At 44.4% G+C, this 15,698-nt stretch overlaps 1 protein-coding gene across 3 annotated transcripts in view; it reads right to left on the bottom strand.

Annotated features, from left to right (window-relative positions):
- Positions 1–15,698, bottom strand: part of xpo7 (exportin 7) — a 134,651-nt gene that overhangs the window by 87,203 nt on the left and 31,750 nt on the right. For 2 of the 3 annotated variants that reach the window (XM_078239648.1, XM_078239647.1), the window contains exon 2: positions 8,820–8,966. In XM_078239648.1, coding sequence (XP_078095774.1) covers positions 8,820–8,966 — 147 coding nt within the window. Of the gene's footprint in view, positions 1–1,412; positions 1,583–8,819; positions 8,967–15,698 lie in introns of all 3 variants that reach the window. The other variant, XM_078239649.1, reaches the window with a different exon arrangement.

Here is a 15,698-nt window from a genome sequence, read left to right as displayed (position 1 = left end):
TCCTTGGGCAATTTTACATCCTAGTGCAGCAAGGTTAAAAACATGCACATTATATAGTGTCAATAGCGTAGAAGCATGACCATTCAGCTCAGGATAGTATTTAGGACCTCCCTCCCCACCCCCCAAGAGGCTCCACCCAACTTTCTGCATATAACCCTGCCAACTTCCCTTTCTTCCTCTGTGATTGTACGTATCTGTGCTATTTGCCCCAACTCCCTTGGTAAGGAGGTTTCTCCTCGGTTCAATATTGTACTTATAGTGACTATCATAGAATCCCACAGTGGAGGAGGCGGCCATTCAGCCCATCGAGTCTGCACCGACCACAATCTGTTCTATGTTCTATTAGTGTGTTAGCTTTTATTAACAGGGGGTTGGAGTTTAAGAGCCGTGGGGTTATGCTGCAACTGTACAGGACCTTGGTGAGACCCACATTTGGAATATTGTGTGCAGTTCTGGTCACCTCACTATAAGAAGGATGTGGAAGCAATGGAGAGAGTGCAGAGGAGATTTACCAGGATGCTGCCTGGTTTGGAGGGTGGGTCTTATGAGGAAAGGTTGAGGGAGCTAGGGCTGTTCTCTCTGGAGCGGAGGAGGCTGAGGGGAGACTTAATAGAGGTTTATAAGATGATGAAGGGGATAGATAGAGTGAACGTTCAAAGACTATTTCCTCGGGTGGATGGAGCTATTACAAGGGGGCATAACTATAGGGTTCGTGGTGGGAGATACAGGACGGATATCAGAGGTAGGTTCTTTACGCAGAGAGTGGTTGGGGTGTGGAATGGACTGCCTGCAGTGATAGTGGAGTCAGACACTTTAGAAACATTTAAGCGGTTATTGGATAGGCACATGGAGCACACCAGGATGATAGGGAGTGGGATAGCTTGATCTTGGTTTCAGATAAAGCTCGGCACAACATCGTGGGCCGAAGGGCCTGTTCTGTGCTGTACTGTTCTAATCCCACCCAAGCCCTATCCCCACACATTTACCCTAGCTAGCCCCCCCCCCCCCCCCCAAAGGGGCAATTTAGCATGGCCAACCCACCTAACCCGCACATCTTTGGAGTGTGGGAGGAAACCGGAGCACCCGGAGGAAACCCAAGTAGACACGGGGAGAACGCGCAGAGTCCACACAGACAGTGACCCAAGCCGGGAATCGAACCCGGGTCCTTGGCGCTGTGAGGCAGCAGTGCTAACCACTGTGCTACCGTGCTGCCCTATCGTATCAGGCCCTAGTCCTGGCCTTCCCCTTAAATGGATACATCTTCTCCATGCCTACCCTATCAAACCCTTTCATATTTGTAATGGCCTCAGTCAGGTACCCTCTCAGTCATTTCTGATCTCGGGAAATCAGTCCCAGCCCAATCCATCATCTTTCCTGTCAGCTGAACATCTCAGTTCTGGTATAATTCTCACAATTTTGTTTTGACTCCTGCTCCAGTCTTTCCTTTTCTATCGTTGGAAAACAAACCAAAAGACCCACAGGTGACTCTGGCATCTAGAGAAAAGTAATGAAGAATCTGTCTCAGCAAACTTCCTCCATCCTTTCACCTGTACCCGACTCTCCAAAACAGAAACAGCAACATCTGCACAAAGGGGGAGGTGAAAAAAAGAATCCAGCAATTAATGGCACCCTATCACGCAGGAAGATAAAGTTCTGAAGCTCTCAAATGTTTTCTTTCATACATTGGGCAGATGAATTCTCTCTGAAACGGGTTTGCAGTGAGTAGAAACAGCAGGATATAAGGTGGGCGGGGGGGATACTTGATCGAGTGGTTGGGGAGGGTCGAAACTGATATGGCAACAGGATGGGAACCTATCTCAGGATTCAGAGCAGGGGAATCAAGGACAAGAGAAAAAGACAGCAAGGTGAATAAGAAGTGATAGGCAGAGACATTAAGAGCCAGGATCAGGTAAGGACAGAGTAAAAAATAGCAGGGATGGGACAAGGAGCATTAAAAGGATTAGCCTTAAGGTTTTGTACCTGAATGCTCGGGGCATTCAAACAAAATGGATGAATTAGTCGCACAGATAGATGGAAAGGGCTATGATGTAGTTGGAATTACAGAGACATGGTTCCAAGGTGACCAAGGATGGGAACTAAACATTGAGGGCTATTCATAGTTTAGGAAGGACAGGCGAAAAGGAAAAGATGGTGAAGTTGCATTGTTGCTTAAAGATGATATTGATGCGATATTGAGGAAAGATATTAGCACGGACGATGTGGAATCTGTATGGGTCGAATTCAGAGACATTAAATGACAAAAAACATTTGTGTGGGTGGTATACAGACCACCGAGCTGTAGTGGTAATGCTGGGAGTAGCATTAGACAGGAAATCAGAGATGCATGAGATAAAGGAATATCTGTGATTGTGGGTGACTTGAATCTGCATATAGATTGGGAGAGTCAAAGTAGTCACAGTACACAGAGGAGGAATTTCTGGAGTGTACACGGGATGGTTTTCTGGACATTAAGGAACCAACAAGTGAACAGGCCATCTTGGACTGGGTGTTGTGCAATGAGAAAGGATTAGTTGGCAGTCTGGTTGAGAGAACCGTTGGGGATGAGCGACCAGAATATGGTAGAATTCTTTATCAAGGTGGATTATGATGTAGTTGATTCTGCGAACAGGGTCCTGAATCTCAATAAGGTAACTATGATGGTATGAGGCACGAGTTGGTTATGATGGACTGGGAAACTTTACTGAAAGGAAAGACAGTGGACAGGCAATAGCAGGTGTTCAAGGAACAAATAGATAAACTCCAGAAGTTATTTATTCCTGTTTGGCGCAAGAGTAGAAAGGGAACTGTGGTCAAACCATGGCTTACAAGGAATTAGAGGTATTAGATTCAAGGAAGAAGCACACAAATTGACAAGCAAAAGCAATAAGCCCGAGGATTGGGAGCAGTTTAAAATTCAGCAAGGGCGGACCAAGGGATTGATTAAGAAGGGAAAAATAGAATTTGAAAATAAGCTAGTGGGGAACATAAAAACTGAATGTAAAAGTTTCTATAGGTATGTAAAGAGAACAAGATTGACAAAAACGAATGTAGGCCCCTTACAGTCAGAAACAGGAGAATTCATAATAGTCATAGAGCAGTACAGCATGGAAACAGGTCCTTCAGCCCAGCTGGTCCATGCTGACCATGGTGCCCTCCCAGCTAGTCCCAAGTGCCTGCATTTGACCCATATCCTTCTAATCTTTTCCCACCCACGTACTTATCCAAATGCTGTTGAAATGTTGCTGTAACAGGGAACAAAGAAATGGCTGAAGAACTAAATTCGCACTTTGTTTCTGTCTTCACAAAGGAAGACATGAATAATGTACTGGACGTTCTGAGAAACACAAGTTTTAGTGAGGAGCTGAAGGAAATCAGCATGAGTAGAGAAATGGTTTTGGGGAAATTGATGGGATTGAAGGTGGATAAATCTCCAGGTCCTGATAATCTTCATCCCAGAGTACTAAAGGAAGTGGCCCTGGAAATCGTAGATTCATTGGTGGTCATTTTCCAAACTTCTTTGGACTCTGGACTGGTTCCTATAGATTGGAGGGAAGCTCATGTAAGCCCGCTATTCAAAAAGGGAGGTAGAGAGAAAACAGGGAACTATAGACCAGTGAACCCAACGTCAGTACGAGGAAAGTTGCGAGAGTCCATTATCAAGGGTTTCATAACTCAGCATTTGGAAGGCAGTGGTATAATCAGACAAAGTCAGCATGGATTTATGAAACGGAAAACTTGACGAATCTATTGGAATTCTTTGAGGATATAAATAATAGAGTTGACCAGGGAGAACCAGTGCATGTGGTTTGTTTAGGCTTTCAGAAGGCTTTCGACTAGGTGTCACATAACAGATTACTAAGTAAAGTTAAAGCACATGGGATTGCGGGTAATGCCTTGAGATGATTAGAAAGCTGGTTAGCAGATAAGAAGCAAAGAGTTGGCATAAATGGGTCTTTTTCTGATTGGCAGTCAGTGGCTAGTGGGGTTCTGCTGGGAATCTGTGCTCGGACCCCAACTGTTCACATTATATATTAATGATCTAGAAGAGGGAACTGAATGTATTATCTCCAAATTTGCTGATGATATACAGTTGGCTGGGAGCGTGAGCTGTGAGGAGGATGCAGAGATGTTTCAGCGCGATTTGGACAGGCTGATTGTGTGGGCATGTGCATGGCAGATGCAGTATAATGTGGATAAATGTGAGGTTATCCACTTTGGTCGCAATAATAGGAAAACATTATTCTTAGAATGGGTGTAAGTTGAGAGAGCTGGATATTCAGCAAGACCTTGGTGTCCTCCTGCATCAGTCGCTGAAAGCGTGCAGGTACAGCAGGCATAAAGAAGGCAAATGGTATGTTGGCCTTCATAGCGAGAGGATTTGTGTAGAGAAATAGGGATGTTTTACTGCAACTGTATAGGGCATTGGTGAGGCCACACCTGGAGCATTGTGTGCAGATTTGGTGTTCTTATCTGAGGAAGGATGTCCTTGCTATCGAGGGAGTGAAGCGAAGGTTTACCAGGCTGATTCCTGGGATGGCAGGACTATCATATGAGGAGAGACTAAGTCGATTAGGATTATATTCGCTGGCGTTCAGAAGAGTGAGAGGGGATCTCACAGAAAGGTATAAAATTACAAGAGGATGAGACAGAATAGGTTCAGAAAGAATGTTCCCAATGGTGGGGAAGTTTGAGGATAAGAGATAAACCTTTTAGGACTGAGGTGAGGAGAAATTTCTTCACCCAGAGGGTGATGAACCTGAGGAACTCACTGCCACAGAAAGTAGTTGAGGCCAAAACATTGTGTGATTTCACGATGAAATTAGAAATACCTCTTGGGGCTAAGGGAATCAAGGTATATGGGGGAAAGGCCCACACAGAGTCATAGAAGTTTACAGCATGGAAACAGGCCCTTTGGCCCAACTTGTCCTTGCCGCCCAGTTTTTAACCATTAAGCTCATCCCAATTGCCCACGTTTGGCCCATATGCTTTTCAAAAGACAAAAGGCAAAGACATCAGGATAACGATTTTGATAACCAGCCATGATGATAATGAATGGCAGCGCAGCAAGCTCGAATGGCCGACTCCTGCTTCTATTTTCTATGTATCTATGTATGAGCTAAATTCAAACAAAATATAACCTGATCTAAGTATCAAATTCCAACACTGCAAATTACAGAAGCCTTTGGAATGCTTGTGGAAGCAAAATGCTTCAAAGACAAATGAATAATATCCTGCAATTATTTACAGCTTAATTAATCCAAACACTAAACATCAGAATCGTCCTTCATTCATGAAATTCCATCATGAATTTCAATGTCGCTTGGCTGCGAGTTGCTAAATAGCTGGGGTGCTGTCTAAAATTCATTATATGTACATCAGCTGCAGACGCCACCTGTCAGGATAAAGATCCTTCAGAGCCTACTCTGCCTTTGTCCCTTTCAACTGCATTGCTGACAGCCCAAGAGAACACTGCTGTCAGGCAACAGGAAGTTGTCTTAAGTGCGCAGAGATTTTAATTTAGTTCACACCAGTTAGGGAGACAGTGCAGAGATCTGCACAAGACTGAGGGGAGAGTCACAATACAAGGTATAGGAGTAGATCATACGGCCTATCGAGCCTGCCCTGCATTCAATACAATAATATTACTTTTGGTTCCCTCAGTCAAATCATTCGAGAATATTGTCAACATGTGGGCTGATCACTGCAGGACTTCACTTTGAAAAATACTTATTTATTCCTGCTCTCCGTTTGTTGTCTGCTAACCAATTCTAAACCCTTGCCAATATATTAAACCCAATCCCATGCACTTTAGTTTTAAGCACTAACCCAGTGGTTCCCAAAGGGTGCGGCGCGCCACACTGGTGCGGCAAGAGAGGATGGCAAGTGTGGCGGGAAGATTCAAGGACAATCAAAGAAACATTTAAACATGGATTAGATATTTTTCCAAAGTGATTGTTTTATACTTTCTGGATGTCCCATGATCATATTATAAAGTAGTTGTGTTCTATGTTATGAATCAAGCACTGCTAGGAGTTGTTTATTTTTGTTTTTGAATGCATTTCTTATCAATAAAAAATTCGGTGTGGCGCGAGCAAATTTTTATTCTGAAAGTGCGGCCCAGTGAAAAAAGTTTGGGAACCACTGCACTAACTTCTTTAAATGAGACTTTGTCAAAAGCTTTTTGAAAATCCAAATATAATGCAAGTATATCCTTAAAGGTGGAGACCAAAACTGCACACAGTACTCCAGACGGGGTCTCACTAAAGCTCTGTATCACTGTCGCAAAACTTCTTTAACCTTCTACGCTAATCCCTTTGCAATAAAGGTCCTAGTTGCTTGCTATACCTGCGTGCTAACTTTCTGAATTTGTTGTATAAGCACACCCAAGTCTCTCTGAACAGAAACATTTACACCTTTTTAAAAATATTCCAATTTTCTTCTGTTATGACCAAAGTGAATAACCTCACACTTCCCCATATTATACTCCATCTGATTGCTCACTCACATAACCTGTCAAAATCTCTTTGCAGCCTGTGTCCTCCCCACAACTTTCCACCTACCTTCACTTTGTGTTGGCAAACCGAGCTACCTTCCTCTCTTTGTCCAAGCCAGTAATATAGATTGTAAATAGCTGAGGCTCCAGGGCACTGATCCTTGTTGCTGTTCCATTGGTGACAGGTTGACAACATGAATATGTCCCATTTATGTCAACTCTCCGCTTCATGTTCGTTAACTAACCCCCTATCCAAGCTAATATATTACCCATAACTCCATGAGCTCTTAGACCATAAGACGTAGGAGCAGAAGTAGGCCATTCAGCCCACTGCTACATCATTCAATGGGATCATGACTGCTCTGATAATCCTCAACTCTTTTCCCACCTTACCCCCATAACCCTGGATTCCCTTACTAATTAAAAATCTGTCTATTTCAGCCTTGAACATACTTTATGACCCAGCCTCTGCAGCCCTCTGCAGTAAAGGATTTCACAGATTCATTACCCTCTGAGAGACGAAATTCCTCCTCATGTCTGTTTTAAATGGTGACCCTTTGCCCTGAGACTATGTCCTCTGGTCCTAGACTCTACCACAAGCGGAAGGAAACAACCTCTCAGCATCGACCCTGTCAAGCCACCTGAGAATCTGATATGTCTCAATAAGGTCGCCTCTCATTCTTCTAAACTCCAATGAGTACCGGCCCAACCTACTCAACCTCTCCACATAAAATCCCTCCATACCTCAGATCAACATCATGAACCTTCTCTGGACTGCCTCCAATGCCAATATGTCTTTCCTTAGATAAGGGGACCAAAACTGTTCACAGTATTCCAGGTTTGGTCTAACTAGCGCCTTGCAGAGGTTTAGTAAGTCTTCCTTGTTTTTACACTCCATTCCCTTTGAAATAAAGGCCAACATTCCATTTGCCTTCCCTATTACCTGCTGAACTTGCATGCGGGCCTTTTGTGATTTATGCACAAGGACCCCCAAATCCTTCAGTGCTGCAGCTTTCTGCAGTCTTTCTCCATTTAAATAATACTCAGTTCCTTTATTCTTCCGACCAAAGTGCAGAACTTGACATTTTCCTACATTATATTCCATCTGCCAAGTTTGTGCCCACTCATTAAACCTATCTACATTCCTCTGTTGATGTGTCATCCTCACTACTTGCATTCCCACCCATTTTTGTGTCATCCACAAACTTGGCAATATTGCAGTCACTTCCCTTGCCCAAGTCATTCATTTATATCGCAAATAATCGTGATCCCAGCATTGGTCCATATGGCATTGACCCATGTGGCACTTCACTAGTTCCAGGTTGCCATCCTGAAAATGACCCACTTATCTCAATTCTTTGTCTTCTATTATTTAGTCAATCCTGTATGCATGTTAATATACCACCCCCAAACATCATGGGCTCTGATCTTAAGCAGTATTCTGTGCAGCTGTTGAATGCTTTATGGAAATCCACGTATGTTACACCTACTGGCTCCCCTTTATCTACATTTTTCATTACCACCTCAAGAGTTCCAATAGGTTTGTCAGGTGTAATTTCCCCTTCATGAAGCCATGCTGACTCTGCTTGATTATATCATATATTTCTAAATGCTCTGCTATTAAATCCTTTGGTAAGTAGTCTCACAACACCAGGTTAAGTCCAACAGGTTTATTTGGTAGCACGAGCTTTCAGAGCATTGCCCCTTCATCAGGTGACTCACCTGATGAAGGGGCAGCGCTCCGAAAGCTCATGCTACCAAATAAACCTGTTGGACTTTAACCTGGTATTGTGAGACTACTTACTGTGCCCACCCCAGTCCAACGCCGGCATCTCCACATCATTAAATCCTTCATAGTGGACTCTAACATTTTCTCAATGACAGATGCTGAGCTAACTGGCCTATAGTTAACTGTTTTTTAATCTCCCTTAATTCTTGAATATAGGGTGTTACATTTCCAATCCTGACATTTTTCCAGAACCGTCCTATTTTGCCTGCTAAACTTACGTGTGGCACTTTATTGAATGCCTTGTGGAAATTCACATATACAGCTTCTACTGGTTCCCATTATCTATCCTACTAGTTACATCCTCAAAAAACTCTTGAGAAGTTTGTCAAGCAGATTTCCCTTTCGTAAGACCGTGCCTTTGTTTGATCATGCTGTCATTTTCTGAGTGCATTATTCACACTTCCTTAATAATAGATTCCAGCACTTTCTTGAGTCATGACTGAACAAGGTGGGACAAGTGGCCCATTCACGATCCAAGCTTCCTCATGTCATTTTGGAACGCCATGCCATTTGAACTGTCTACAAAATGGTACTCACACTTCCTCTTTCTAAGAGCAGTTGACATCTGCTCAGACAGTCCGGGCTATTGGTGAATTCAACCAGGGCCTTTTCTGCCTGCAGCCGAGTCGATGTGTCAGTGGTTTCATAGAGCTGTTTACACAGTATCTCTAGCTGGGCTAAGCTCTGCAATGAGAAAATAAGGAGCTGGTTATTGAGAGACACTCTACATTGAGACCAGTTTTACATTACTCTTCATTTGAGAGCCTGACATTGCAGTTCAATGGGATTGTTCCTGCACAAAAAAAGAAACAAAACACATTAAAATAGTGTCCCAACAACCTCAGGACGTCCTAAAGTACTGTACAGTAACTAAAGTACTGGTGAAGCATGTCAGCATAAGGTTCTGGGTTCAATTCCCACGACAGGACTAGAGTACAAAACTCAATACTGACACTCCAGTGCCGTGCTGAGGGAGCAGGTGATACCATCTTTCGTCTTAAACTGAGGACCCAGGTGGGTGTCAAAGATCCCATGGCAACATTTCAAAGAAGGGAAGTGGAGTTGTCCTTGCCAATGTTTATCCCTCAATCAACATCACACAAGAAATATTATTTTGTCATTATTACCCTGCTGTTTGGGAGTTTGTCCAGCATGAATTGGCTGCTATGTTTACTACAGTTCAACACTGACTGCATTTTAATCACACTTCATCAACTGCTTTGAGATGTCCAGTAGTTTGAGATGTTTTGAGATGTCCAGTAGTTGTGAAAAATGCAATATAAATGCAACTCCTTGTTTTAGAACCACAGAATCCCGACAGTGCAGAATGTGCATTTGGACCATTGAGTCTACACTGACTCTCCAAAAGAGCATCTTATGCAGGCCCACTCCCCCACCCTAACCTTGCACCCCCCCATGCATTTACCATGGCCAATCCACCTAACCTGCACATCTTTGGACACTAAGGGGCAATTTAGTGCGGTCAATCCACCTAACCTGCACATTTAAAAAGTTTAATTATTAGTCACAAGTAAGGCTTCCATTAACACTGCAATGAAGTTACTGTGAAATTCCCCTCGTCGCCACACTCCAGCGCCTGTTCGGGTCAATCCACCTAACCAGCATGTCTTTCGGAATGTGGGAGGAAACCCACGTAGACACGGGGAGAATGTGCAGACTCCACACAGACAGTGACCCAAGCCGGGAATCGAACTCGGGTCCCTGGCACTGTGGAGCATCAGTGCTAACCACTGTGCTACCTCTGCACTATGGGAGGAAACCGGAGCACCCAGAGGAAAGCCATACAGACCCGGGGAGAGCGAGCAAACTTCACACAGTCACCCAAGACCGGAATTGAACCCAGATCCCTGGCGTTGAGAGGCAGCAGCGCTAACCGCTGTGCCAACAGCCAATTTGTACACAGCAAACCCATTTCCTTTTAGCGTGTTGCCTGAGGGATAATTATTGGCCTGAACATTGTGGATAACTCCCCTGAGATTACTCTGCTTGAGTAAGGAGGAAGTGGATAAAGACACACTCAGGTTTTGAGCACATAACGAAGGCTAAAACTCCAGCGCAGTGCTGAGCGGGGGATGTTGGAGGTGACACCTTTCAGATATGATATTAAATGTAACCCGCACTACCTGTTCAGGTGCACAAATCTATTCCATAGAATGACCTGAACACTCCTCCCATTAACTAACACTGCCAAAACAGATTGATGGACGCTTTCTCTTGTCATTTAATGGATTCCAGTTATGAGTCCACAGGGATGTTGAGTTTCAGTATACACCCTCAGGATGATGCTTCCTAAACTGAGATGAACAGCAACCTGCTGCATAAAGATCATAGATAACCACAGAATCCTACAGTGCAGAAGAAGGCCATTTGGCCCATTGAGTCTGCACCAACCACATTCCCACCTAGGCCCTATCCCCATATCATAAGACCATAAGACATAGGAGCGGAAGTAAGGCCATTCGGCCCATCGAGTCCACTCCACCATTCAATCATGGTTGATTTCAACTCCATTTACCCGCTCTCTCCCCATAGCCCTTAATTCCTCGAGAAATCAAGAATTTATCAATTTCTGTCTTGAAGACGCTCAACGTCTCGGCCTCCACAGCCCTCTGTGGCAATGAATTCCACAGACCCACCACTCTCTGGCTGAAGAAATTTCTCCTCATCTCTGTTCTAAAGTGACTCCCTTTTATTCTAAGGCTGTGCCCCCGCGTCCTAGTCTCCCCTGTTAATGGAAACAACTTCCCTACGTCCATCCTATCTAAGCCGTTCATTATCTTGTAAGTTTCTATCAGATCTCCCCTCAACCTCCTAAACTCCAATGAATACAATCCCACGATCCTCAGACGTTCATCGTATGTCAGGCCTACCATTCCTGGGATCATCCGTGTGAATCTCCGCTGGACCCGCTCCAGTGCCAGTATGTCCTTCCTGAGGTGTGGGGCCCAAAATTGCTCACAGTACTCCAAATGGGGCCTAACCAGTGCTTTATAAAGCCTCAGAAGTACATCCCTGCTTTTGTATTCCAAGCCTCTTGAGATAAATGACAACATTACATTTGCTTTCCTAATTACGGACTCAACCTGCAAGTTTACCTTTAGAGAATCCTGGACTAGGACTCCCAAGTCCCTTTGCACTTTAGCATTATGAATTTTGTCACCGTTTAGAAAATAGTCCATGCCTCTATTCTTTTTTCCAAAGTGTACGACCTCGCACTTGCCCACGTTGAATTTCATCAGCCACTTCTTGGACCACTCTCCTAAACTGTCTAAATCTTTCTGCAGCCTCCCCACCTCCTCAATACTACCTGCCCCTCCACCTATCTTTGTATCATCGGCAAACTTGGCCAGAATGCTCCCAGTCCCGTCATCTAGATCGTTAATATATAAAGAGAACAGCTGTGGCCCCAACACTGAACCCTGCGGGACACCACTTGTCACCGGTTGCCATTCTGAGAAAGAACCTTTTATCCCAACTCTCTGCCTTCTGTCTGACAGCCAATCGTCAATCCATGTTAGTACCTTGCCTCGAATACCATGGGCCCTTATTTTACTCAGCAGTCTCCCGTGAGGCACCTTGTCAAAGGCCTTTTGGAAGTCAAGATAGATAACATCCATTGGCTCTCCTTGGTCTAACCTATTTGTTATCTCTTCAAAGAACTCTAACAGGTTTGTCAGGCACGACCTCCCCTTACTAAATCCATGCTGACTTGTCTTAATCCGACCCTGCACTTCCAAGAATTTAGAAATCTCATCCTTAACGATGGATTCTAGAATTTTGCCAACAACTGAGGTTAGGCTAATTGGCCTATAATTTTCCATCTTTTTTCTTGTTCCCTTCTTGAACAGTGGGGTTACAACAGCGATTTTCCAATCCTCTGGGACTTTCCCTGACTCCAGTGACTTTTGAAAGATCATAACTAACGCCTCCACTATTTCTTCAGCTATCTCCTTTAGAACTCTAGGATGTAGCCCATCTGGGCCCGGAGATTTATCAATTTTCAGACCTTTTAGTTTCTCTAGCACTTTCTCCTTTGTGATGGCAACCATATTCAACTCTGCCCCCTGACTTTCCTGAATTGTTGGGATATTACTCATGTCTTCTACTGTGAAGACTGACGCAAAGTACTTATTAAGTTCCTCAGCTATTTCCTTGTCTCCCATCACTAGATTACCAGCGTCATTTTGGAGCGGCCCAATGTCTACTTTTGCCTCCCGTTTGTTTTTAATGTATTTAAAGAAACTTTTACTATCATTCCTAATGTTACTGGCTAGCCTACCTTCATATTTGATCCTCTCCTTCCTTATTTCTCTCTTTGTTATCCTCTGTTTGTTTTTATAGCCTTCCCAATCTTCTGACTTCCCACTACTCTTTGCCACATTATAGGCTCTCTCTTTTGCCTTGATGCATTCCCTGACTTCCTTTGTCAGCCATGGCTGCCTAATCCCCCCTCTGATAACCTTTCTTTTGTTTGGGATGAACCTCTGCACTGTGTCCTCAATTACTCCCAGAAACTCCTGCCATTGCTGTTCTACTGTCTTTCCACTAGGCTCTGCTTCCAGTCGATTTTTGTCAGTTCCTCCCTCATGCGCCTGTAATTACCTTTATTTAACTGTAGAACCTTCACATCTGATTCTGCCTTCCTTCTTTCAAATTGCAGACTGAATTCTACCATATTATGATCACTGCTTCCTAAGTGTTCCCTTACTTTAAGATCTTTTATCACGTCTGGCTCATTACATAACACTAAGTCCAGAATAGCCTGTTCCCTCGTGGGCTCCATCACAAGCTGTTCCAAAAAGCCGTCCTGTAAACATTCAATGAATTCCCTTTCTTTGGGTCCACTGGCAACATTATTTACCCAGTCCACCTGCATATTGAAATCCCCCATGATCACTGTGACCTTGCCTTTCTGACATGCCCTTTCTATTTCGTGGTGCATTTTGTGCCCCTGGTCCTGACCACTGTCAGGAGGCCTGTACATAACTCCCATTATGGTTTTTTTGCCTTTGTGGTTCCTCAACTCTACCCACACAGACTCCACATCGTCTGACCCTATGTCGTTTAGTGCTATTGATTTAATTTCATTTCTAATTAACAAGGCAACCCCGCCCCCTCTACCCACCCCTCTGTCTTTTCGATAGGTTGTGAATCCCTGGATGCTTAACTGCCAGTCCTGAACCCCCTGCAACCACGTCTCTGTGATGCCTACCACATCATACCTGCCAGTCACAATCTGGGCCACAAGCTCATCTATCTTGTTCCGGACACTGCGGGCATTTAAATATAGCACCTTTAATTCCCTATTGACCGTCCCTTTTTGTTTTCGTAGTGTGGTGGACCTTGGTTTACTGAGCCTTTCCAGACACTGTGTCATATTTTGTGAGATGGGGACTATCGTAACCTCTCCTGAGTGCTGTCTTTTCGTGATTTTTTGTAATCCTAAGCAGCTACGCTTCCCACTGATTCCTTCACCTCTTGGTTCCCTGACTTTCCCTTCCCCCCCAATCTCTAGTTTAAAGTCCTATTGACCACCCCATTTACTCTCTTCGCCAGAACACTGATCCCAGCTCGGTCCAGGTGGAGACCATCCCAACGGTATAGGTCCCCCCTGCCCCAAAACTGATGCCAGTGTCCCATGAAAAAGAACCCTTCTTTCCCACACCACTCTTTCAGCCACGTGTTAACTTCCCTTATTCTTGCCTCCCTATGCCAATTTGCACGTGGCTCGGGCAGTAATCCGGAGATTATGACCCTTGAGGACCTGTTTTTTAATTTGAATCCTAGCTCTTTATAATCTCTAAACAGGTCCTCTTTCCTAGACTTGCCTATGTTGTTGGTACCAACATGGACCACAACAACTGGATCCTCCCCCTCCCTCTCCAGTATCCTTTCAAGCCGGTCAGAGATGTCCCGCACCCTAGCACCGGGCAGGCAACATACCATGCGGGACACTCTATCCTGCTCACAAAGGATCCTATCTATCCCCCTGATAATAGAATCCCCTACAACTACAACTTGCCTATTTACTTCCTCCCCTTGAATGGCCTGCTGAACCATGGTGCCTTGGTCAGCTGACTCATCCTTCCTGCAGCCCTGTTTGCCATCCACACAGGGAGCAAGTGCCTCGTACCTGTTGGACCAAGCATTTACCCAAGCTAGTCCTCCTGACACTAAAGGGCAATTTAGCATGGCCAATCCACCGAGCCCATACATCTTTGGACTGCTGTTGTTCTGCTAGATTAACTGTCGAAGACAGTGGGAGTACAAATGCTTACACGTGGAGCCAAATGATTTGATCAATAAAAGCTTAATTGAGCAATAGTTTGCTCGTTCCCAGTGATGGATGACAAAAGCTTAACCATTTACTGTGAACTCCTACTAATTAGCTGGAACAAAAGTACATTTATGGAATTGCAGAAGATCACCCTTGTACACTTCCAGGATACCAACTCAGTAAGAAAATTACAGGAAAATAAACTCTCCACTCGACCTGAATGAAAGGCTTGACTCTTGTTACTAATGTTAAAGTATTGTTTAATTCCCCTGAATTACTCGAGACAGAGGGTGTGGTGCTGGTGATGATTGCGATCTGATGCTGTGGCAAATCCTTGGTCAATAAAAGCCACACTCCGACCGAGCCTTGCTGCCATCTGGAGATAAGGTGAGTTTGTACAATTATCTGAAAGATTTTGCTGATCCTGTTCATGTCTGCAAGGTGGTAATCTCAGGGGAGAAGCTGCCCCATCCCGATACCACATGTACAGAACACCACATCTGGGGAGTCAACCATGGAGAGTAGAGTTGTTTTTTTAAAAGCAGACCCTGTGAATGTGGGAACGGAATATAATTTCTAATGTCCCCATCTGGCCAATCAAGTCCATTTCCTTCAATCTACCGGAACTGATTGCCAAGCAAACGGTCTGCAAGCAACTCCTTCCCAGGAACCTGCGCACGAACAGAAACCTCAGGCAGTGGGTCCAGTCAACTCCAATCTATCTCCCCTCTGCTTCAGCTGTTGCCTCCAGCCGGCTGAAGCTAGAAGCTCAGTAACATTGCAGTGGGAGAATCTTTACCCTGCTATAGTGTGGCACGCTTACAGACACCAACACAAGTCACCCCCACAAGTCACCGCATGTCAATAACACACAAAGTTAAAGGTTTATTTATTAGTCACAAGTAAGGCATACATTAACAATGAAAGGAAGTTACTGTGAAATTCCCCAAGTCGCCACAGCCCGGCGCCTAACCAGCACGTCTTTCAGGAGCAGGTCAGATCCCTTGATTCCCTGAGACACCAAAACTCTATCTATCCCAGCCTTAAATATCTTCAATGTGGAATATCCACAACCCTCAAGGGTGGAAAATTCTTGGAGTGAAGTAATTTCTTCTCAT

Source organism: Mustelus asterias, chromosome 22, assembly GCF_964213995.1.
Source record: "Mustelus asterias chromosome 22, sMusAst1.hap1.1, whole genome shotgun sequence".
Lineage (NCBI taxonomy): Eukaryota > Metazoa > Chordata > Chondrichthyes > Carcharhiniformes > Triakidae > Mustelus > Mustelus asterias.
The sequence above is the reverse complement of the archived record's forward strand: the minus strand, read 5'-3'. Positions and strand labels throughout refer to the sequence as shown.